The sequence below is a fragment of the Ascidiella aspersa genome, chromosome 1 (assembly GCF_963924565.1).
Source record: "Ascidiella aspersa chromosome 1, kaAscAspe10.2, whole genome shotgun sequence".
Lineage (NCBI taxonomy): Eukaryota > Metazoa > Chordata > Ascidiacea > Phlebobranchia > Ascidiidae > Ascidiella > Ascidiella aspersa.
In genome coordinates this window covers 21,737,221-21,759,274 of record NC_139447.1, presented here as the reverse complement: position 1 = coordinate 21,759,274, position 22,054 = coordinate 21,737,221, and the positions used below count along the sequence as shown (strand labels likewise).

Sequence of the window (22,054 nt, the reverse complement as noted above, 5' to 3'; positions counted from 1 at the left end):
TTTGCTAAAGAACTGCTGTATCAAACTTTTACTACAGGATCTGGTCTACAAACACATAGTTACAAATTAAGATATTGAGTACTGCAGTATGTATATGTGATGAGCAATACAAATAAACCTACTATAACACTTTTTGCGACATTTGATTTTCTTGCGACTCCTTACCAGTGTACTCGTTTCAGGCATAACGCTTCCATTCATTAGTTTTGTTTTTATTCACTACATTTACGACTACATTGAGTTTTATCTGGACTGTATAGTATTCTGGTTTGGTACTAATATTTGTATTTTTAATATGTAAAGCTCTTTTTTGTGTTTTGTTTAGAGTTGTTTGGCATGACCGATGATGCCGTTTTTGGCGTAAGTGCAATATTCTGTGTTTCAAATAAAATTTGTTTAGGTATTTTATTTTACCTCCGAGTTTCTTTTTGGATCTGAAAGGGAGTACTTCCGAAATAAACCGTAGACCTATATTCCGAACACCACCATCAGCTAAAATCCTATATCAAATCGCTGAAAGCCTGTGCAATATTCAAAAGAAACAGGAAACTGAAAACACAAACAAGTAAAAACAAACGATGTACAAAAATTGAAATATTGTGCACACGATGCACACCACAACAACGGAAGTTTATTTTGTTAATACTTTCGGTATGAACGGGCTATTTTTGCACCATCAACATCAAGTCTAGCTTCGCTTATCATAGGATTTGGAAACACAATGAATAATAATTAAATAAAAGTTTCATTTTCAAATATTTCAATGATTCTGCAGTTTTTTAAAGCTTCGATGAAATACGAGTTGCAATTCAACTCTTAAATTGCTCTGAACCGAAATCGGGACTGAGCCTAATTCCGAAAAAATCCTTGAACTCCAACGCGAACGGTTCGACTCCCTGTTTTTCTACGTAACTTTGTGACGCCACCCTCCCCCCCAAAAAAATGTCAATTCCCCCCAAATTACCAACAGGTTACTAAAGTGTGCACTGTGCAGTACACGCCTAATTGCGCTGAAGCTAAATGGATGTCTATTCTATTGGATTGCTTTTGGTACCGGTAGTTAAAACAACAAGTTTAGGTAATATATAAGGCTCTTATTCTGTGACTGGTTGGCCACCCCGGATATACAGTAAATATGATAATTCTATACGTACTCTTGTTTTGTGAACAATCTATTTGGAATGTGGCTAATAACTTTGTAAATAATTTCCCCTTGTGTGCAGTTGGCGTTCCGGAAATCAAGAAAAAGTCTCACAACGTCCGCTTGTAACTCCTCGCAGCCAATACGAGGGCCAAACAGACCACGTTGGGAAACCCTTAAAGTAGCCTTTTATAACCTGGGGTAAATTAACCACAGGCGTAAATTTCCTCGTTTGAGGGGGTAAATGAACTATCAAACATTATATCCACGTCAGGTGACGGGACAGAAAAAGTGTGCCAGCTGTAGGTAATGGTGGCCCACTATTCTAGTTCAGATTAACTGCTAATTCGAAGTTGGCCTACAGTATAGTAGCCTATTGATTCTTTCCTAGTATTGGAAACGTTATTTTTCGCTAATTGATACATCTTTTACTTAATTAGCACCATCCTTATCTCTATGTTACTTTATTGTTACGCCATAAATGGTGTAATTTGTTACTTTCATTTTTTAATAAATGAGCACAATTTTATATATGGGGGTAAATCGGATATCCATCTTTGTTAAAATGTTAAAACATACAAAAAAGGGTTAAGAACCACTGCAAAGCGAGTGCAGAGTTTAATATAATGTATAAAATCGTACGCGTAAACAACAAAATTGTTATTGGAAATTTGTTAAAATATTGCTGCGATGGTTTTGGCCGGCGCCTGTGAAGCGGTTTGTGACCCGTATAGGACATGTATTATATGTATCTCTCATATACCTGCTGAACGGCTGCGTTGTGTCGCAATAGATTGTTCAAGAGGTGCTTGATCGATTTGCTAGTAACTTATTAACATAGTCTCGTATCCACCCAAGGTAAACAAAATCCGCCTACGTGTGCGCCAAAGCAAACAGCTGGATATGTTTAAAAATGAACTAAAGCAAAATAATTTCTTGAATGTCACATCGTACAAGAGAAGGTGAATGTTTAACATGATTAGTTTTCATTTTAAAGCTATATGAAAAGGGTTAATTTAGATGAAAAGTATAGGACTTACTCTATTGTTTTACAGAGGGTAATATCTGAGGCTTTGTTTAAAAAAATACAGTAGCTTTTACGCACAACTGTTCTGTTAGGTTGCCCGATTTAACTTGGAGAGAGAACTTTATATTTCGATTTAGGATAAATCAGACAGTAATGTTGTCCGATTCAACTCAAATCGGAAAGAAAAGTTGTTCGATTTTTTGTCAGAGAGCATCAATGTGACATAACCCCAGAAATGTTTATAGGACAATTGCTGATAGTGATCAGCCTTAAATTAAGACCTAACCATTTTGTGTTCGGTTTCAGCTTTGGTCATTTTCGATTCCAATGTAAACAGGAAAAGTAATATAATATATTTTTATTTATCTTTAGATTATCCCCTTGTCCAAGAAAGGGCATTTTGTTATTCTTAGGGACTAAACGATTGTTTTTTTTGAAGATATCAATGTTGATTTTTTTTTGTCCAATCGGATATCATACTTTCGAATTTATATACTAAACAGTTCAAATATTAAACATTCATGTATATAAAGAGAAGGGGGAGAGAAGGGCTTTGTATAAACAAAAAAAATGTGAACAAATATTTTAACCACATTTTATCTAATTAAATTTTACAATAATTTATAATAACTTAAATAGAAAAATCCTTTAAACAGTAATCTTACTAAACACGTACATGATTTTCTGTGCTAAAAAACATGCATGTGTATAATTGCTAGAAATGTAAATCATTAAAATAACTTGTGGTCTAATTTTAACAGCATTATTCTGTTAAAACTTAGCTTATGCGTAACTTCAATTTGTTGATTGGGATTAGGGTGATTATTTTTTGACTTAACAAATGAGAATTTTTGACCTATAAAACTAAAATTTTAACCTAAAAATATTTTTTTTACCAATTTTTTACTAGAAAATGCATTAATATAAACACCACGTTGTCGTATAAAGTACTGCAGGGTCTTGATTTAAATGTTATCCGACCTAATTTGAATTGGGCAAAGCGACCGTGAGAGTTAAGTTAAAACTTACAAAAGAGTACGAAAAAGCTTTTTTTTCAACGGTGCCCATTAGGTTAGTGCAAACCAACCAATTAGATAAATATTAGAATATTGTCTGGGTTTAAAGCAGGGGTTCCCAGCCTGTGGTACGCGTACCACTAGTGGTACGCGAAGGTTTTTCAGGTGGTACGCGAGTAGCTTCCGTTTTTTTCACAAAACCCTGCATTCACAACTTTATATTTTCTTTACATAAAATAATTTTCCCCGAAGCCCATTCTTATTGTTACGTAACTATTCCTCTGGTTTCGAAACAATGCGATCTTTTAAAATACAGGCCATGTCAATTGACGACAAGGAGCATAGTTAGGCCTACCATATGTCCTCTTTTAGGAGGATTTGTCCTCTTTTTTCAAGAAAACTGAATGGTCCTCCGAGGACGCTCAAAAGTGTCCAAATGCCCTCTTTTTTGCATTTCGAGTTAGTTCCTTATACCTTTAACAAGACTTTTAGGCGATACGATGTATTTATTTCCGAAAATTACTGTAGCCATGAACAATGCTGAATTGCTGGTTTAAAACAGGTTTTCCAACAAATTGCCCTAATGTTTTTCAACAAGATGCCCCGCAAATTGTACTTTAGCGCCAATTCAACCTATTTTTTTCCGACAACAGACTTGACAATTTTTAAGTTGTCTTAGTGATATTTAATTGAAAATGCCGAATTGCTTTTCATGGGGTTTACGAAAACATCAGCAAATTTTTGGGGGTGCAAGGCATAGGAAAATTACCAAAAAGGGGCACGGCTGAAAAAAGGTAAAGAAACACTGGTCTATTTTATAGCATACAGGTGGTTCCCAGCAAATGCTTTCATTTTTCTTTATTATTCTCTAAATTTAGACAACCATAAAGCAAAATAAGCTATAAATTATAATGCTGAAGAGGAAAACTTTGTTTACTGATGAGCTACGTAAGAACTATCCTTGTTTCAGAAAAGGACGTAATAATTTCGAAGCTGAATGCTTTACTTGTGGATATGCCACGTTTTTCTCAAACGTAACAACTCTACTTTCGTTTTACTTGCAGGCAAAAAATGCCCTCGTTTTGGATGCTGAAAATATGGCAGCCCTAGGCATAGTTGCTTTGTAAAGCGTATTGTTTATGTCAAAATAATTGCTCTTGAGATAGATATCATCTACTGTTTTATAGCTTAAGCTACAAAAAGCGTTGAATAATGCTAGTTTTATGCTAAAAATAAATAAAATGTGATTCGAGCAAATTAGTTGTTCCGCGAGTGGTACGCGTGGCAGTACAGAGCGTCCAAGTGGTACGAGATCGTAAAAAGGTTGGGAATCCTGGTTTAAAGCATTCTGTTTGTTGTGTCGCAAACGTTTGTCATAATTTAATTAAAAAAAAAATTTACCCCATTATTTAGAAACTTTTATCAACGTTGGTATAGAAAATGTCTAATCTACCACCTGATTACCACATTCAACATGAAGAACCGCCAATATTTTATTGCTGGAAATATTGGTTGACTACAGGTGAAATGGATGAAGGCTGTACTTCCTTGAAGGTTGGGGGTGATAGCTTATTGGATCTAAATCAGTATGGTTGGGTTTACATTACAGTCCCAGTTTTGGGTCTTTTTCTCTTGGTATTTCTATTCTATTGTTTCTGTCGTGGAAAATCTGCTCCACCCTCTAAGCAGCCATTGATTTCCGAAGTTTCTGACTCGGAAGAAGAATATGATCAGCGTCGACCTCCACGGAAATCATATGCGGTACCGGTTAGAAAGTCAGACGCTAAGAATTATTATACCGTTGTACCAATTGAACACGGAAATCCAAGAAAAGTCCCACTACAAAGCGGAGTTGACCCAACAAATGTTTTTAACCAACAGCAGCAGAAGCAGCTCTATCCGCGTCTTTCAGTAATGCGACAGAATGGGGTTCTAAACGGAAAAGATGTCGGAAAGAAACCAGCAAAAATTAGTTCAAGAGAAGTTAATGAAAACGAATACCAGCCAGACCCTAGCTCAGTGGTTAACATCCGTGGGGCAAGCGCACCACCTCCTCATAATTACAAGCAACATGAAGATGACACCTCGTCAGAAGAAAGCGAAGAGGAACAATAAAAAGTGCCGAAGAACGTTTTGAATGATAAAAATATTTGAACAAAACTATATAATTCCTTTACACACACAATTATTTCTGAATTACTACTTATTTTTTGCTTTATGTGACAGTAGTCGTCCAACGCAATGAAGGTTACTTAGATAATTTAGAACAGTAGTCTTTGATCTTTTTAATCTCGCGACTATACCCTAAACCTAAACAAAAAATTATATCTTGTTGTGCACAAAAGACTTTCTATAAGTTTTGCAAAGTTTTTGTTACACATTGGTTACCGGTTTTAACCGGGTTTAAAACGCCGTTCATAGAAAACTTCGCTCAAACGTAACCAAATCCATCGACGTTTTCGTTACGCAAAACGTTGTTGTTGTTTTTTACGCAAAACGTTGTGTCAGCGTGAGTTTTTTTTAAAGAACTCCGATACGCGGCATGGTCAAAATCACTTTATTCTAGTGCGAAGTCTCCAATTTATGGTGTGTTTGGCGGTCAGCTTTTTCTTCCATAGCGACCACCCACGAACCGACCTTCAGTGCTTGCTGTAATATATTTTTTGTGTAGTACTTTGGCTTATATCTGGCAACGACATCGTGCGTAAGATTATAATTAAAAGACGAAATGTAAAAAATTTAGTTTTTACAAATGATCAAAAATGTATCTTCTACACACAAGTACCAAGTACACTAGTTGCTTTCAATGGGCTGTATTTTCGAAAAGCGTTGCTCCCAACAAAGTTTAACATTGTGACATACTTTTAGGCCTACCTATAACCATATCTCATCGAAAATCCGTTATAAAAAACATTGTATGTATGTGTATCCTGTACGGTTTATATTTTTAAATAAAAAAGTAATTTTATTGGTACGCCAGTTGCAACAATCACAGAGGTCTGTTGTATGTATAAGTATCACATTTAGAAAGATTAAGTCGGTTTGCTGGACTGAGATTTAAATTGCTATCATGATTTAATAAACAATGTTTTACACTTACAGAGCCTTACTTAAGCCAGCAAACGCAAGTAGGCCTATTACTGAACAATAAGCAGGCTTTTTAATGAACACGTATTAAACGGCCTAATCAGCCTAATGCAGGCGTGTCCAACATGAGGCATGCATGCCAAATGTGGCACGCGACCTAATAAAAAATGGCACGCAAGCCCCCAAAAAATACAGCCAATTGTCAAAAAAAGAAATATTTGTTATACCGCATATTGTCTTTGTTTATTCTCAATATAAAACAATCCTAGCAATTACGACAACAAACAATTACTTCTGATATTATAACACTATAGGGCGGCTAGGCCCTACTGTTTTTATTTTTTGCATAAAAGCGCTTTTAATATTAGAAAAAAAATAGTTGCCAAACTTGGCACGGGAAGAAGTTATAAGATAAAAACTGGCGCCAGCATGTTTGAGTTGGACACCCCCGACCTAATGTCAGTATTGTTTTACTTTGAATGAGATGTTTAGCTGATTTAGTAGGCCTAAGTGTATTTCTTTCAGTAAAACTCGTTTATTAACATGTTTTTTTTAATTTACGTTTACAAAAAGTATCATTGGGAAGTTGTCATAATTTAAATTTTAAAACAATGTTCTTATTGTGAACAATGTTCTCTTTTTAAAACGATGTTCTTAACGTCTCATTCCAATTAATCACAAAAAATGCAAAAGTCGAGGTTTAGAAGGTGTGATTTTGATGAAGTTCACAAATTTAACAATTTTCTTTAGGTGGCCATTTAAGCTGCCACAAACTCAAGGCCTCGCGGCGTGTCAGGTAATTATTGGTTTATTATAACCTGGAATAGCATGAAGTTCTATCAGTAGCCTACGTACGTCAACACAATTTTTCTTTACAAATATTTACTTAAAAAAATCGTTTAGAATTGCAACATAAAGTGCTTACAAAATAGCAATTATTTTTCAAAATTGTTATCCTCATTAATAAGTCATAGTTAGTCGCCATTAAGTGAGCCATTTTTACGGTCTCTCAGGCTAATGGCCTCACCCAGCAGTAAACTGCATTCGTTTTCAGGCATTTTTGCTACAATCGATTGATTTAACGATTCTCGTACAATAGGTAGTCCCGGTCAAGTCATAAATCCAAGTCCAAATTATCGGTTTGCCAAGTCCAATTTTAGTTAGAGCAAGTCACAAAAATAAAACTTTAAACTATTAAAACTGGTAAACTCCTCCGATTATGGGCAATAAATCAAGTGAAAACAACATAAAGGCAACATTTAGCAAGCAATATGTTTTATGTGCAAAGATTAAGATAAACAACCCAATTTTATAAATAATTGCTGAATGAAAACAATTCGTATTAACCGAAGTCCAGTTGACAAGTCAAGTCTAGTCATTTGCCCAAAAGTCAAGTCATAGAGAAAAGGCACTGTTGTGTATATATACTGGTGAGGCAGACGTCAGAAAGAAGCAAACAAGCAGATATACACCTCTAAACCGGGGGCAAGTCAAGTCATTCGAAAACAGTGACTTAAGTCAAGTCATTAACTCAAGTCATTACAACACTGGAAACACCTTTAAGTTTTCGGGTACCTAGCCGATTCCCAGACCATTCTCCCGTAGGTTTCGCTATAGTCAGATAAGAACGTCAAAAAGGACAAACCATAAGCATGAGCTTGTCTTCGCAAAAAAATAGGAAGATTCCAACGAACATTCGTTAAGTTCTCAAATCTGACGGGTAAAAATTGATGTGATTTGTTTGATAAGTAGCTGTAATTTTTATTAAACTCAAATTATGTCGAGTAATTTCGGATCGCGGAATAGAACATCACTACACCACTTCATTTATTCTACAGTTGATTCGAGTTTGAGATAATGGTAGCATCCTTTAGTCTTCTTTCTTCCAAATTTTCGTTTATTTAAATCAGTTTAAATCTTAATCTTTATATACCCGTGTAAACTTGGGTAACGATAAATTAAGTTCTGGAGAAGGTAGGCTTTTTGTTTTTTGTCACAAACAAATAGAGAGGGATTATAAAAAACACTGAGCGTCAATTCCGTTAAAAATATTTTGCTCAACACCGTAAATATTACTTTTTGCTTCAATTAACCTTTACGTAGGCTAATTGTTGATGCGAATAACTTTAATGGATCAGTTTTCGCACGCCGCCGCGACCTTTAGGGAACCGCCCAAGGACCTTAATTTTTTTAGAGAAGTTATTGTTATTTGATCAAAAGATAAACTAAAGCCCTGTCTATCCAAATATAATAATTGCTTTCTTTAACACATATATTTCATGTAGAAAAAGCGTGAAGTTACGTGTCAGAGAATGGAATACGCTTTTTTAAACTGAGTATTATAAGAGGAACAAGACAAATACAGATTTCGAAAATGAGAAGGCCGAAAATTGTAAATTAAAAATGCAAATTTTAGATCTTATAAGATCTAAACAAACTGATTTACGGTTTTCTAAGTTCTGCACTTAGTTTAATCTTTATCATTGATGTGCTACCAGAATCGTTTGTTTTCACCATTCGAATTCAGGCAGATTCTGTTATTCGAAAAAAAAAAAATTCTGATTATGTATTCTGAGTAAATGAATTATATGACACCTCTATATCAATGGATTGCTGAATATCCACCTTATTTTAGTTACGTATATGGGTGAATAAAAAACTGTTGAGTCGGAGCCGGACTCGGGGCTCCACGAAATTACACATTTGGCTGTAGTCGGAATTGGGACTCAGAGTCGGACTCTGGGTTATGTTTAACCGGGTCAGAGTGGCCATGCGTTATATTGCCATTTAAAAAAAATTGGAACACACAATAAGACCTACGAGAATGGCAACAATATCTGAAGCAATAATTTATGGTATCATAGTATTAGGACCAACGGCATTATAAAGCAGAATACGCAGCCATATCCACGACAGAGTAAGATCTAAAATCGTTCAAACAAAACCTGAACCTGACGGAATGAGTGGTAAATTCATCGAAAAAAGCCTAAATGGACAAAATAACGCCTGAAACTGTAGGGAAACGGTATGGGACGTTCGGGGGCAATCGGTCGAGACATTGGTCGTTTTGGTGTTGACGTTTAGGCGTCCTAGTTTGAACAGGCACCGCTATTTCAAACCCGGATTGTTTGCCCCTGTTCGCGGTTGGTGGTGGTTTACAGGGTAGTTAGAAATTGGGTTAGGATTGAAACTATTATGGGAGTTTGTGATAAGGTTGGGGTGGGTTTTGTGGTAAGGTAAAAGGTTGTATAGGCCTTATACTGACCAGTTAGGTCTTATTTCGACGGGTTTATGACTTATTCAGATTTAAAAGTTATGACGACTATTTGGTATTAGTCCTGTTTTGGTCTTATTCCGAACTGTGTTTTAATACGAAGTTGATTTTGTTCTAAATCACTCTTATGGCTGGAGTCTAAAAATATATATTCTTTAAATACGCCATTTTTATATATCAACAGTAGGTTTCTTAAACGTATAGGCAATCAATTAGGAATCAAGTCCAATTAAAAGAAGTTAGGCTGATATAAGTGCTCAAAGCGGAAAGAGCATAGCAAAGCTATTTTATTTATTTTTTTAATAATCACAAACTACAAAGTCGACTTATAAGGCACAATAAAGCAATTCGCACTAAATATAATTTCCGTTTAGGTCAACTAAATCATTTTTTTAAAAGCAACATGTCAAATGACTTACAAGAAATATTTAAATTTTATTTGTAGTGGTTATGCGAATTTTCAATTCTTGCTCTTGATTTTTGTACGGCTTGCTGTCTTTTTCTTCGCTGGGCAACATTTGTCCTAATGGTTTGTGTGAGCGCTGGTAGAGTAATGCCATCGGATGAATTCGTTTCAAAGCTAAAAACGGTGAAAATAACAATATTACAACTAAGCGTATAATGCCTTATATTTCATATGTGGCAAATATGAAAATAAAATTACGCTGTGATATTTAGCATAAATATTATTCTTACACACTTGATAAAATATTATTACGAATTTTACCCATCCACAATGCGTATATTGTGTTATTTGGTGAATGACATACAAAATCAGTTTTTATTTGACAAGCACCAATATTTTAGGCGTTCCACCAACGCTTAAATTTGCGTTCACATCCTTAAAGTACCATATGCAAACGATTTGGAAGTTATGAAGCGTAACATATTTCATCTATACAAAACAACATAGAAGTCTGTAGCACAGAGGGTTAAAGTTGTGGATAAAAGGAGACAAACTGTACGGAGTTCAAATAATATGAAAAGTTTTTACTAAGGTCATAAATTAAGCTATGCACTAGGAAAAAAAGTCAGTAACAGGCTTGATAAATTAAAATTTGTAATAGAGCTAAATGTACTTGATTAGAATGTTTTGTGTTATTATAATTTGAAATTCGTTATTTTACGTATTTGTTATTTATCATTTTACCTGGCGACTATAGTTCTTGAATTGGCAAAAAGGCTAAAATTTTGTCAAAAATTTCCCGTTAGGAAGTCAAAATCGATTATAAAATGCACAAAAATAATTTACAAAATTACATAAAACGTAGCAATCTTTTGTAAATTGTCGTTTAACACAGGGCTTTGGAGCCGGAGCCGGAGCGTGGAGCCAGAGCCCCGAAGCCGTGCATTTTTAACGGAGCCGGAGCTCTACGTGAAATTTAAATGGAGCCGGAGCAAGAGATGGAGCCAGTTGTTTAAAAAAAAGCTCCGGCTCCGAGGTATTTCATAAGATGCTATGCTACTAGCCTTCCACTAATAGCTGAATTCACATAATTTAACAGCAACCGTTCACAAAATTAAGAATTGTTGCCTCTTTGGCGCACCTTTTTTAACTAACCATTGTGTTGTTTCTATTGTGAATATTTTAAAACGCTAGATATTGCAAATTAAGCGTTCAGCCTTAAACTTCAGTTCTTGTCGTAATGGAGCCGGAGCTGGAGCAGGAGCAGTGGTATCAATAAGCTCCGGAGCTGGAGCTGGAGCTAACCTATGATAAAAGAGAGCTCCGGAGCTGGAGCCGGGGCCGTTTAACATTTACGCCTGCTCCAAAGCCCTGGACTATAACATTTTGTTAAAATTCATTTTTTAACCGCAATCAACAACATTTTAACTGTATTATACATCATAAGATCAATACATGGTTTCTGCACAGGTTAGGCAGAATTAACCACGCATCAGGACCTAGTTTAATGCGTTAGGTTCAACTCGAACTTCGTTTTTGCTGCATATAGATGCGTATCTCTGATTTAGACAAATGTATAGAACAGTATTAGATTTGTCTTTATTAGGTGTTGACATGTAACGTCATTTCCCATTACGATAATATGCTAGGCATTTTTCCTTGTATTTCAACTAAAGCTGCGGAGTCGGTTGAAAACAACCAGGGTCCGACTCCAGCCAAAAAAATAACCAGAGTTCGACTCTACGGTCCTGAGTATAACGTCAACTAAACAGCTTTGTTTAACCCATTTACGCAACTAAAATAAGGTGTTAACTAAAGATAATACAAGCTCGTATCGAAACGTTTTAATATAGGTGATGTCGATCTACTCGACCTTTTTGGCTTTGCAATTTATAATCAAGCTACATAATAGATTCGTACATAGTATACCCAAAAATAAGGTGATTATTCGACAACCTACTCATAAGGGTATTCATCCCCCCAATATTCCCATGATTGTGTGAATATTCTACAACATACTATTCCACCTTTATGATTTTACAGTATTATCGGCAAAATCCATCTCGAATTTCGTTATCAGTTTATGAAATTCGCACGTCGGATTTGGGACTCGGGTAGTATTACGTAGTCTTACTTGAGTCCCGAGTCCAAATCCAGCAAAACAAACCGACTCCGTCGAGTCTTGAGTACTAATGCAGTAATTTAAACAATACGTTGTTCAAACTCAATGTATTTTTCCATAAGGTTAAAATTTGTCAAAATTTTAATTTTATAAGTCAACAAATAATCGTACTGCTGAGACAAATTACTTTATTTTGCACGATACCCATGCTATATATCTTCCCAAAACTACTTTTGGTAAAATGAGACGGCAGAGTATTTCCAAATATTGTTTATCACAAACTATTTCAGTTAGTGCAATTTAATACAGTGTTTGCCAACTAATGATTTGCGAAAATGTATAATGTCATTGAAATATGGCCATTTAATATTGTGTCGTAAGTAACGACTTCTTAAAATTAAAACCCTAACAAAATAAATGCATTGTTCATTGTTGCGCAACCGGCAACTGGTTTTGTTGTTTCTTTAGAGCCAGACACTCAGACAGCTCTTGTGCCAATGGCAGACCCAACTTGAAATGTTTTGGCGACGACACCTAAAGTTTGGGATGCGTAATTTTTTTTTTAACTGTATGGTCTCCCTAAAATAAAGTTGCCCCAATTTTGCAATCGATTAAATTGTATTTGTTCTTTGCGATCTAGTTTCATTAAAAAAACGAGTAGATTTATAAATATACTAGTTAGTTACCTGGCTGAATGACTCTTTGGAAACTTATCCACAACTTCCACTTTGGGTAGTTTCATAACCTGTTCCAACCTTTAAAAAGAGTTTCAACTTTAGATGTCAAAAGGTTTCAATTTTAGAAAAATATCTGCTTCATATGTTTGTGAATGTGCACAGTAGACACCAACAACGAAAGTCGATTGTTGGGTAAAATAATTTACCAAAAATACCAAAAACATAAGAGCAACGCACCCCACATTACGTTATGTCGTAGTCAATAATATAATTGGACTAGTTGCATGTTGGCATTTTTTGTGCAAGCACAACTCAAATTAGATCATTTTGATTTTAAAAAGCTTGAAGTTTGGCGCAAAAACACATTTGTAAAATAGACATTAAACAGTTAACGAAGTAGAGGAGAGACCTATAGCATCCTGAACAAGTTAACTTTTTTGTTGGTACAATAAAGTTGATCGGCCCAAATATTTTAGTAACAATATAAAGTGCCATTTGTATACGCGTTTAGCTTTAAACATTCTATATATTGTGAACCCGAATGTCATTAAGCATACCATTACATTAATATACGCTGCTCGGTTAAACCCATATAGTTATTGTTAATATACAAGAACAATACCGTAAGAACGCCTCACGTAAATTATATCTTTGGTATATAAATCACGATGGGAGGCTGTATTTTGAGGTCTTGGTATAAGGTATTTTAAACACATAGTATAAGTAATAATATAAAAACCGAGGCGCCATGGAACGTTGCAATGTTCAAACACAAACAATTCTAAAATTAACACTTGTGTTATTTACCATTTTTTTGTTTTTCTTTCGCCTTAGCTCGATCTTACCAAAGTTATTTAAAGGTAAAGCAACTATTAGGTCTACAATATACAAACTTGCAAGTATTGTATAAGAAATGCCAGTCTAACTAAAAAATTAGAGCTCGCTTTGCTCGCAAGATCGGCCGCCAGGTTTTTATAGATATACAGGTGCGTCGTGAAGTACGAAAGATTAGGAAACCATGCTTTATGTTTTGTGTATTTAAGATCCTTTTTTGGAACCCTTTGTCGAACCCTGTAAAAAGTATTACCCACCACATATTCATATCACCACTTCTTGCGATTTTTTATTGCATATAAATATGAACAATATAGTAATGATATTTACTTTGGTTCGCTGTTGTAGGATTTGGTGGAATGTCTTCCAGTAGGTTGTTTGAACAACAAAAGGTCCTTGAGATCTGCGCGTAAGTTTGAATTCTCTTCATTCCGCCTGACGCTGAGCTGAATAATATTTCGCATAATAACCATTTTATATAGCAGTACTCCAACTTTTTATCACTTGCATATACTAGCAGAGCAAAATACACAGGTCAACCAAAAATATTTTTTCTTTAATGCATAAACTAAAAAAAAAAAAAATTAACTTTATTGACTTTTGTGGGCCCTACTAATGACCAATAATCTATATTCCCACTACAGTAGAAGCCTTTACTCTGGTAGGACGTTATAAATTGATTATAATAAGACTACCCAATGATAGACCCCGATAAACCCCAAAAGTTGTGTGCGGTTAAAACGCAGTGAGGGAAGGGGCGGAGTAATCACTCCAGTACCTCAAAGACGCAACATCGCCAATTACATCCAGTGTGTGTGACCATCTTGGGGACCAGGACGAAAACGGGGCGCCTCAAAAAATTTGCACAACCTGAGTTAAAACGCTCTATTTGCTCTCAAAACAAAACACTACCAAGCTCAAGTTCGGTGGCCCAACGATTTGTAAAGAACCAAAAATCAGATAGATGACTACTGCTTTTACCTTGTTTATTTCAAATTTAACAAGGAGTACAAACATTCCCCAATAACCGAGCATACTTTTGGCTAACCGACCCATTCATCCCATACCAGTGTTTTTGATGCAGAAGGTTTACTTCGTTCATAGGTTTATCTACTGGTGCTTAAGAAGAAACTTGTACACCGGGCGCACATGTACACCGGGCGCTGAATCTTTGTCAATCTTCTTCGTATAGTCAAACTGTGAATAATCTTGTCTGTTACTTAAATTTGCCTAAACAGACTGCTAAATTGTTGGTTCCCAGACTGCAAGAGAAAAATCTTCTGCGACGTGATACAAGTGTCTCGTTCCTGTGGGTCACTCAGTAATCACGAATGGTTGATTTGTGTAGAATGTGGACCGACAAATATTTTGGACCAAAAAGGAGACTTTCCAATTTGATACACAGGGACAAGAATGTAATTAACGAACCACTGGTTGGCCACAAAAACATCACTTCCCCACTAGCCCCACGATTGCACATCAAACTCGGATTGATGAAGGATGTAGTTAAATCTCTAGAATTCAGACTGTTTTGCTTACATTTGTTTCCTGGGATTGGCGACGAGCAGAAGAGAGTTAGGATATTCGATCGACCGCAGATTTACATTGCTTAGAGACCTCAATTTTGTTACAACGATACCAATCTTGAAGTTTGGCCTTGGGACGCATTCGCTAAAGAGGTCAACTACTTTTTGGGAACAATAAGTCTCGCAACTACCAAGGGATGATAGAGGAATCCTCTTCAGCTTGCAATACTTGATGTGCAACAGGAGCAGTAAGTCCTGCACAGCAACCCCAACGTGCTCCCCCACAATCTTGGCGACGTTAGTAAGAAGAAAGTTGAACTACTGAGCTTTTTACTGTTTTTTTACAAAACTTTGACGGCTCCCATACGATAGCGGATAGAGAAGGGGGGCTTTTAATATCATTCGGAAAATGACAAATGTGCTTTAAATGACAAATGAGCAATACCCACCTTGATGTACAATTTGTGTTAATTAATATGTACCCTTTAAAAGCTCAAGTAAAATACGTCCGTCGTCCTGCGAATACCGCGACACACCTAGCATGATCTAGCGGCACATCGGTTGTAAAGCATTGTCCTTGACGTTTTGAGTAGAGGCTCAAACACGCCCGTAAAAACACTTTGTTCGGTCCGTGAAGAACTTTGAATAATTAAATAATTAATTCTCTGTTTAGTGCCATGTGTTTCAATTTTCCCAGCGCAACGACAAATTTTCAGTTTTTAAATTGAGGTGTTATCGTTATTGTGATTCCTTGCTTTTTGACCTTTAAAATTTTAGGTATCTAGTGATGGATGGTCAAAATCCTGGCCCGCAGGTCATATTTGGTCGGCAACGACCTGTTTGACCAGAGGTGTCGACTCAGACTTTAGAGTGGCGACTTTGGCTGCCAACAAAATGAAATTTCTGGGTCTATCAGTTATGCAACTTTGTGGTTCCTAATAAAAGTTGTTTCCAAAATTATCGTGAAAAACATCGTTTAAACCAGGAGTCGGCAACCTACGGCCCGCGGGCCCGGCAATGTAATTCATCCGGCCCGCCGCCTCTTAGACAAACGAGTCCATTTCAACTATTTTAAGTGCAAAAAATTTTCGCGCTTCGCGCGAATGAACTTTGCACGTCCGGTTTGTTTACGTTTCGATACTGTCTGTTGAACTGGATCCGCGCTTCTTTACCGTTGCGCCGTGGAAGACTGCCAAGTACGTCGCGGACAAACGGAAAACGTATTAAAAACTATTGCACATACATTTTTAACATTTTTTTACTTTTTGTTTTCGCCAAACAACTTGCAAGAAATTTAAAAGAAATGTCGGTATACCAAAAAAAAAACGCGCATGCTTCGCTCGCCGCTTACGCCCGAACTTAAAAAGGTTAACAAACACTAAATTAACTATTAAGGTTATCGCGTTTCTTCAAAGTAGTTTCATTACATTTTCGGTATGGATGACGACGTGTGGAGTGGCTTTTTTTTCGCGCTTTGCGCCAACACTTTAATTACTGCTTCCTTAAATGTAATTAAACACGTTTTTAAATGCCAAAAAAGATCCTAGACCTGCCTAATTGACAGTTGTTCTAACATTTTAATAACACAACTCTTAAATAACATTTTATGCGGCCCGCAGAAACCTTTCTGAGTTTGGTTTTGGTCCGCGACTAGAAAAAGGTTGCCGACCCCTGGTTTAAGCCAAATGAATGCATACTCTTTAGAGAACCCTTCGTCTTTCTTCTGGACGTTTTTTGTCTCCAGTTTCATATGTCTGGGCAGTTTTCAACCAGCCAGCGTTTAGTATCGCAGTCCAGAATAATCGGACCGTTTATCCTGTTGGGAGGTCGATAAATAGAGCATTCCGAAATAATGTGGATTGCGGTCTGTTCCTTCGCGCCACACTCGCACGCCACAGAAGAAACAAGGCCCCATTTATGCATAGATGACCCCAGATGGCAGTCTGTTCAGGCGAACCCATGCTAGCCGCTTAAGTCCAAAGTCAAGCGGCTTTGTGGAAGGATTGGGAATGTATGGATGGAGAGGGGTGGTTCTGCTTTCCCACTCCTCTTCCCACTTTTCGGCGTAGCTCTGCGGGTTGGATGCCTAATAGTAGCGGAGGTTGTTCTATTGGGGTGGGGCGCAGGCTTCCAGAGATGATGCGCATGGCGTCATTGAGGCACTTGTCAATAAGATGGGTATTGGCGCTTCTGCCCCAACAGGAGCGCAATATTCGGCGGGGGCATATACAAGGGCTAGAGATGAGTTGCGCAGGACGTTTACGCTAGCTCCCCATCCAGTGCCGGCAGCTTTCTGACAGGCGCAACGCGCGATGTCAGCTTTTTACGCGTTGTTTCTAGGTGTTGGCGGTACGTGAGTGATCTGTCCAGCTGTACGTCGAGGTATTTAGGGACGGTGTGACAGTCCAGTGTTCTTCCATTAATGTGGACACTCAGCTGGCGATGGGCCTCCGAGTTGTTGAGGTGAAAGGACGCCGACACAGTTTTCCCTTCGCTAAGCTTAAGTCTCTAAGTTTGGAGGTAGTCGGACAGAAGCGACAGGTTTCGGCCGTAGAGCACCCTGATCTAGTTATTGCGGCCAGCGGGTTAATCTATATCAGTGCCTTTCAACCCGTGGGATGGTACGCACTTGTGCGGATGAAAAAATTGTAATGCGGATGACAAACGTTGTGCGAATGAATGTGTGAATGAAAATGATGCATATTATTATTTTTTATTATGTGTAATACAGTAATCAAAAAAGCTGGTGCGTCCACTTGCGTTACAGGTACAGTAATATAGTCTCGTATAGTGGTTCATTGCAGCTTAAGCTATGTATTTTTCATCAGTCAAGGCTTAGCCACACGTTTTTAATACACAAACCTTTCAATGTTATTTCACAGATAAAACTATAAGGTTGCAAACTTACTGTGCTTGTTTCGTGCGGATGGAAATTTTCCGAATTAAAAAAGTTCGGATGGAAATTTTAAAGGTGGAAAAGCACTGATCTATATGGTTTCATTTGAAAAAAAGTGGTGCGCTTCCAGGGTTTATGTTCAGGGGGCAATCGACGTCTTACGTCATAACAAACGTGTGACGTCACAAAAACGTTATACCGTGTCATCAATTTACACACGAATGTTATATGTTCAAAGGGTTTTAGTTGCCATATTTAGCCACTCCTAAGTAACTGCGCTAAATTGCCAATGTTATGTCTTTTGTTGAGTTTTATGATTAATTGCTTCTTGCTGTTTGTTTCATCCAGGGCTGCAGAGAACTCCCGAGTCCGACAACGGCCAAAAAAATAAACCATAGTCCGACTCCCGAGTCCAGAGCCCAGAGTCCTGAGTCCGAATGTGCGATTTTGTCGAGTCCCGAGTCCGGCCCGGACTCTACGGCCTGTATTTCACCAATTTACGTAACTAAAATAACGTTGATATTCAGCAATCCACTTATAGGGGTGTCGTATAATTCATTCACTCACAATACATGGTTGGAAAATATTCCACCATATAATATTCCACCTTTACAATTTCCATTTGGCAGCCATATTAGTTTTTAATTAGGTACTGCGCATGCGCACGTCGGACTCGGGACTCGGGTAGTTTTACAAGGTCTTACTCGAGTCCATAGTCCCGAGTCCGACTCCAGCAAAAACAAACCAACTCCTCGACTCCCGAGTCCTGAGTCCGACTCCGATTCGTTGGACTCAGTATGGTACCGGGATTACGTATTTGAGCAATTGCTGCTACGACTAAAGTTTTTACGTTTGTAAATGAATTCCCATCGATATATCACGGGATTCCGGTAAGTAAAGTATGTGTGGCGTGCTTCGCCAAGGTTGTGTGTTTAGTCGTGCCATTTAAACAAAACACGACATTGTAATTTGGTTTGATGTAAAATACCCTATTATTTTTTTAAATCATCGGCTACAACATGCGGCTGCAGCAAGTTAACACAAGGCTGGTACCATACTATGCTTGTTTCTAAGATTCTGCTTATATTTGAGTTGTATGCAGCATAATCATAGAACTATAAAACATTACCGCATATGGTTAACAGAATTTACCTTATGAAGGTACTTAATAATCACTTCGCATTCCGGCAAGGTTGGAGAATGGGGAGTGTTCTCAGGTTTTTCTTGAACCTAGGAACAAAATATATTACTTTAACATAAACAACCAACACCTATGAAGTATGTAGTTTAACTTGGTGGTTTAGCTGCCAACAGAATTAATGATGAGGTTTTGTCAACAGTAACCAGCTGGTGAAGCGGTGCTTAATCTTTTACCATAGTAGAGCCTTTTTTTAACTTTGAAATAAGAGCCTACCTTAGCAATTTAAAAAATAGGTTAATTTAACAAATTGTAGTAAAATAATTACTCCAAAATACAAAAAGATAATTACTCCAAAAATAATCAGTACTAACCACAAGCTAAACTGAAGCTTTTTTCTTATAACGGACTAACAGAGCTAATAAATTGGGGGTACATAAACGAAAATTATGTCATCATTAGGGCAATTATTTTTTTTTTTTTCAAAAAAGTCAAAATTTTGTCAAAATTATTTCGAATTGAAATCGATAAAAACTACATATAAATCGCTTACAAAATTTAAAAATATATATATTCAGCTTTTAGAAATTGTTTATCAGAAAAATATTAGTTTGAATTAAATTCAATGACATTTTAAGTATATTAAATCTTCATTGCAGTAATATATACACGAGCTAGCAGAATTAGCCACGCAGGCCTTATTTATAGCATTATTTCAGCTCGAACATCGAATTTGCTTTATACAGTTGTGCATCTCTAAATTCAACCAATGTATTGAAAAATATATGCTGTATTTTTTCTTTGTGATATCAATTATCCCATTTCCTATTTCAATAGTATACTAGGTCTTTGTTATTAATTATTTTTACGTTGTATTTCAAATCTCTTTGATATTAACTATTAACACAGAATTTTTTTTAAATAGCCAGCGTCTTGTTTTTCTTAGCTTTTTGTCTCTTTTAAATGACAAAAATATTAAGAAGTATTTTCATGAGTTTTGCATAAACTGTGGGGTTAACGACACCAAGACACTTATTTTTTCGTCTATAATAATAAAAACGAAAATACAAAAAATTACATTGCTATTGTATTGATTTAAGTGTTGATAGTCTCCCTTTCTCTATGCCATAATGATTGAACAACCATGTTGTGAATTTTAGACAATCTAATCATCCCTTTACTTGAGTTTGGTAAAAAACTATAAACTATTTTGAAATATACTGTGCCAATGATGATACCATATACTGTAGGTTTAAAAAAGTATATTAAGAAAGTTCAAAAAGATAATTGCATATGGTCAATTTTCCTGCCTTGGTATACATTTTTCAGAATCACATTTCTGATCTGAACCTTTTTAAATTCAATGATTTCATTTTCAACAGCAGGTTAAGATGATAAAATAACCAAAGGTTTCAAATTTTATAAAAACTTGAAAATTAAATACATTGCATTTTTAATTTACATTAATTTGCCACCAGGTGGCGACATACATTTCGTTTTTTGCAACTTTCAACCATATTTATTGAATTTCTACAATTTTATGATCAAAGTAAAGACAAGTCCTAAATAGTTAAGTATACCATTCACTGGATTACAAATTACATTTTATTTACAACAAAGTAAACAAAATTTATTTTTTTAACTTTAAGGGTTCATAACACAAAAGTATTGTCTTAGATAAAGGTTTTTTGGGCATAATAGATAAAGGTTTTTTATCATAATAAATACATGACACCAAAATTTCAAATGGCAATAAAAGCTTAACATTTAAGAAGAAAACGCATAAATCATAATCAGAGAATGTGAGCAGTAATACCCGTTTAATTTCTAGTGTTAAAAAAATGGATTCTGGCCAGTTGGGAAAGTGCACGGCATGAAACTAATGGTGCAAAATGATTTGAAAGGAAAAAAAGAGCGAAATAACCAGTTCACAGCATGGTATCTGTAATTGCAAGTACATTCTTGTGCTAAAATGCTAATTGCTTTACATGCTATATAAGCCTCACTTGTCAGATTTCATGCATTTCATTAATTGTCCTTATACAACAAATTTATGCAGAAGCAAGCTGTGTTGTAATGACCTAAGTCAAGGACTTGATTCAAGTGCAATTAATTCACTGTTTACAAATGACTTACATTACAATTTTTTGTTTTCAAGCAATTTTTTTAGCAAAATTGGGTTATTTATTTAAATGTTTGCACAGAAAACATTTTGCACATTAATTTATGTAATTTTTAGTTGAGTTATTGCTCATAAATCGGATAAGTTTACCATTTTTTAGAGTTAACCTTTAATTTCTTTGAAAATAAGTTTACAAGTTGACTGGAATTTGACTTGGGCAACTGATGACTTGAACTGGGATTTTAAAAAAACTTAAAAAATTAACTCTGTAAGCTACTGCTATAATTAAAACAGTTAGACCTTGGTGCAGCCTCAAAAACAAGACAAACATTTAAAACCATCCAGAAATGGCTGACATATTTAAAAAAAAACTCTAACAAAGTCTGTTGATTTTGGGCAAAATCCAATATGGCCATTCTTCATAGGTTGGGTGATTTTGAATCACTCAGTTAATGAACTTTGCAGAATCCAACAGCACACCATGTTTGCAGAGCAATGCCATAGGATGAATAAACTTTACAAACTAACAAAGGTCAATGGCTTTACATTTGAATTATTACATTTTTTTTATTTTGTGATGATGAAATAAGGCACTCAAGTTATAGCTTAATGATTTGGCTAAATTGACTGGACTTGTTTTTTTACATTGCTTAGTTTTTTGTTTCTATAATATAATAAATAATGTGAAAAACACGTAAGACACTTATGGATGTCTTATAACACCATTAAGAGTATTTTACTTTAAAATTGGTATTAAATATGAATATTCTAATCGCAACACAACATTT

At 36.0% G+C, this 22,054-nt stretch overlaps 1 protein-coding gene across 1 annotated transcript in view; it reads right to left on the bottom strand.

Moving 5' to 3' along the window:
• Positions 1-9,812: 9,812 nt before the first annotated feature.
• Positions 9,813-22,054, bottom strand: part of LOC146168265 (uncharacterized) — a 34,083-nt gene continuing 21,841 nt past the window's right edge. The window contains exons 5-8 of the mRNA XM_083383108.1: positions 19,159-19,236; positions 13,915-14,030; positions 12,760-12,828; positions 9,813-10,125 (exon numbers count right to left, since the gene is read on the bottom strand). Of these exons, the coding sequence (XP_083239234.1) occupies positions 9,981-10,125; positions 12,760-12,828; positions 13,915-14,030; positions 19,159-19,236 (408 nt within the window). The 3' untranslated portion in view covers positions 9,813-9,980. The remainder of the gene's footprint in view (positions 10,126-12,759; positions 12,829-13,914; positions 14,031-19,158; positions 19,237-22,054) is intronic.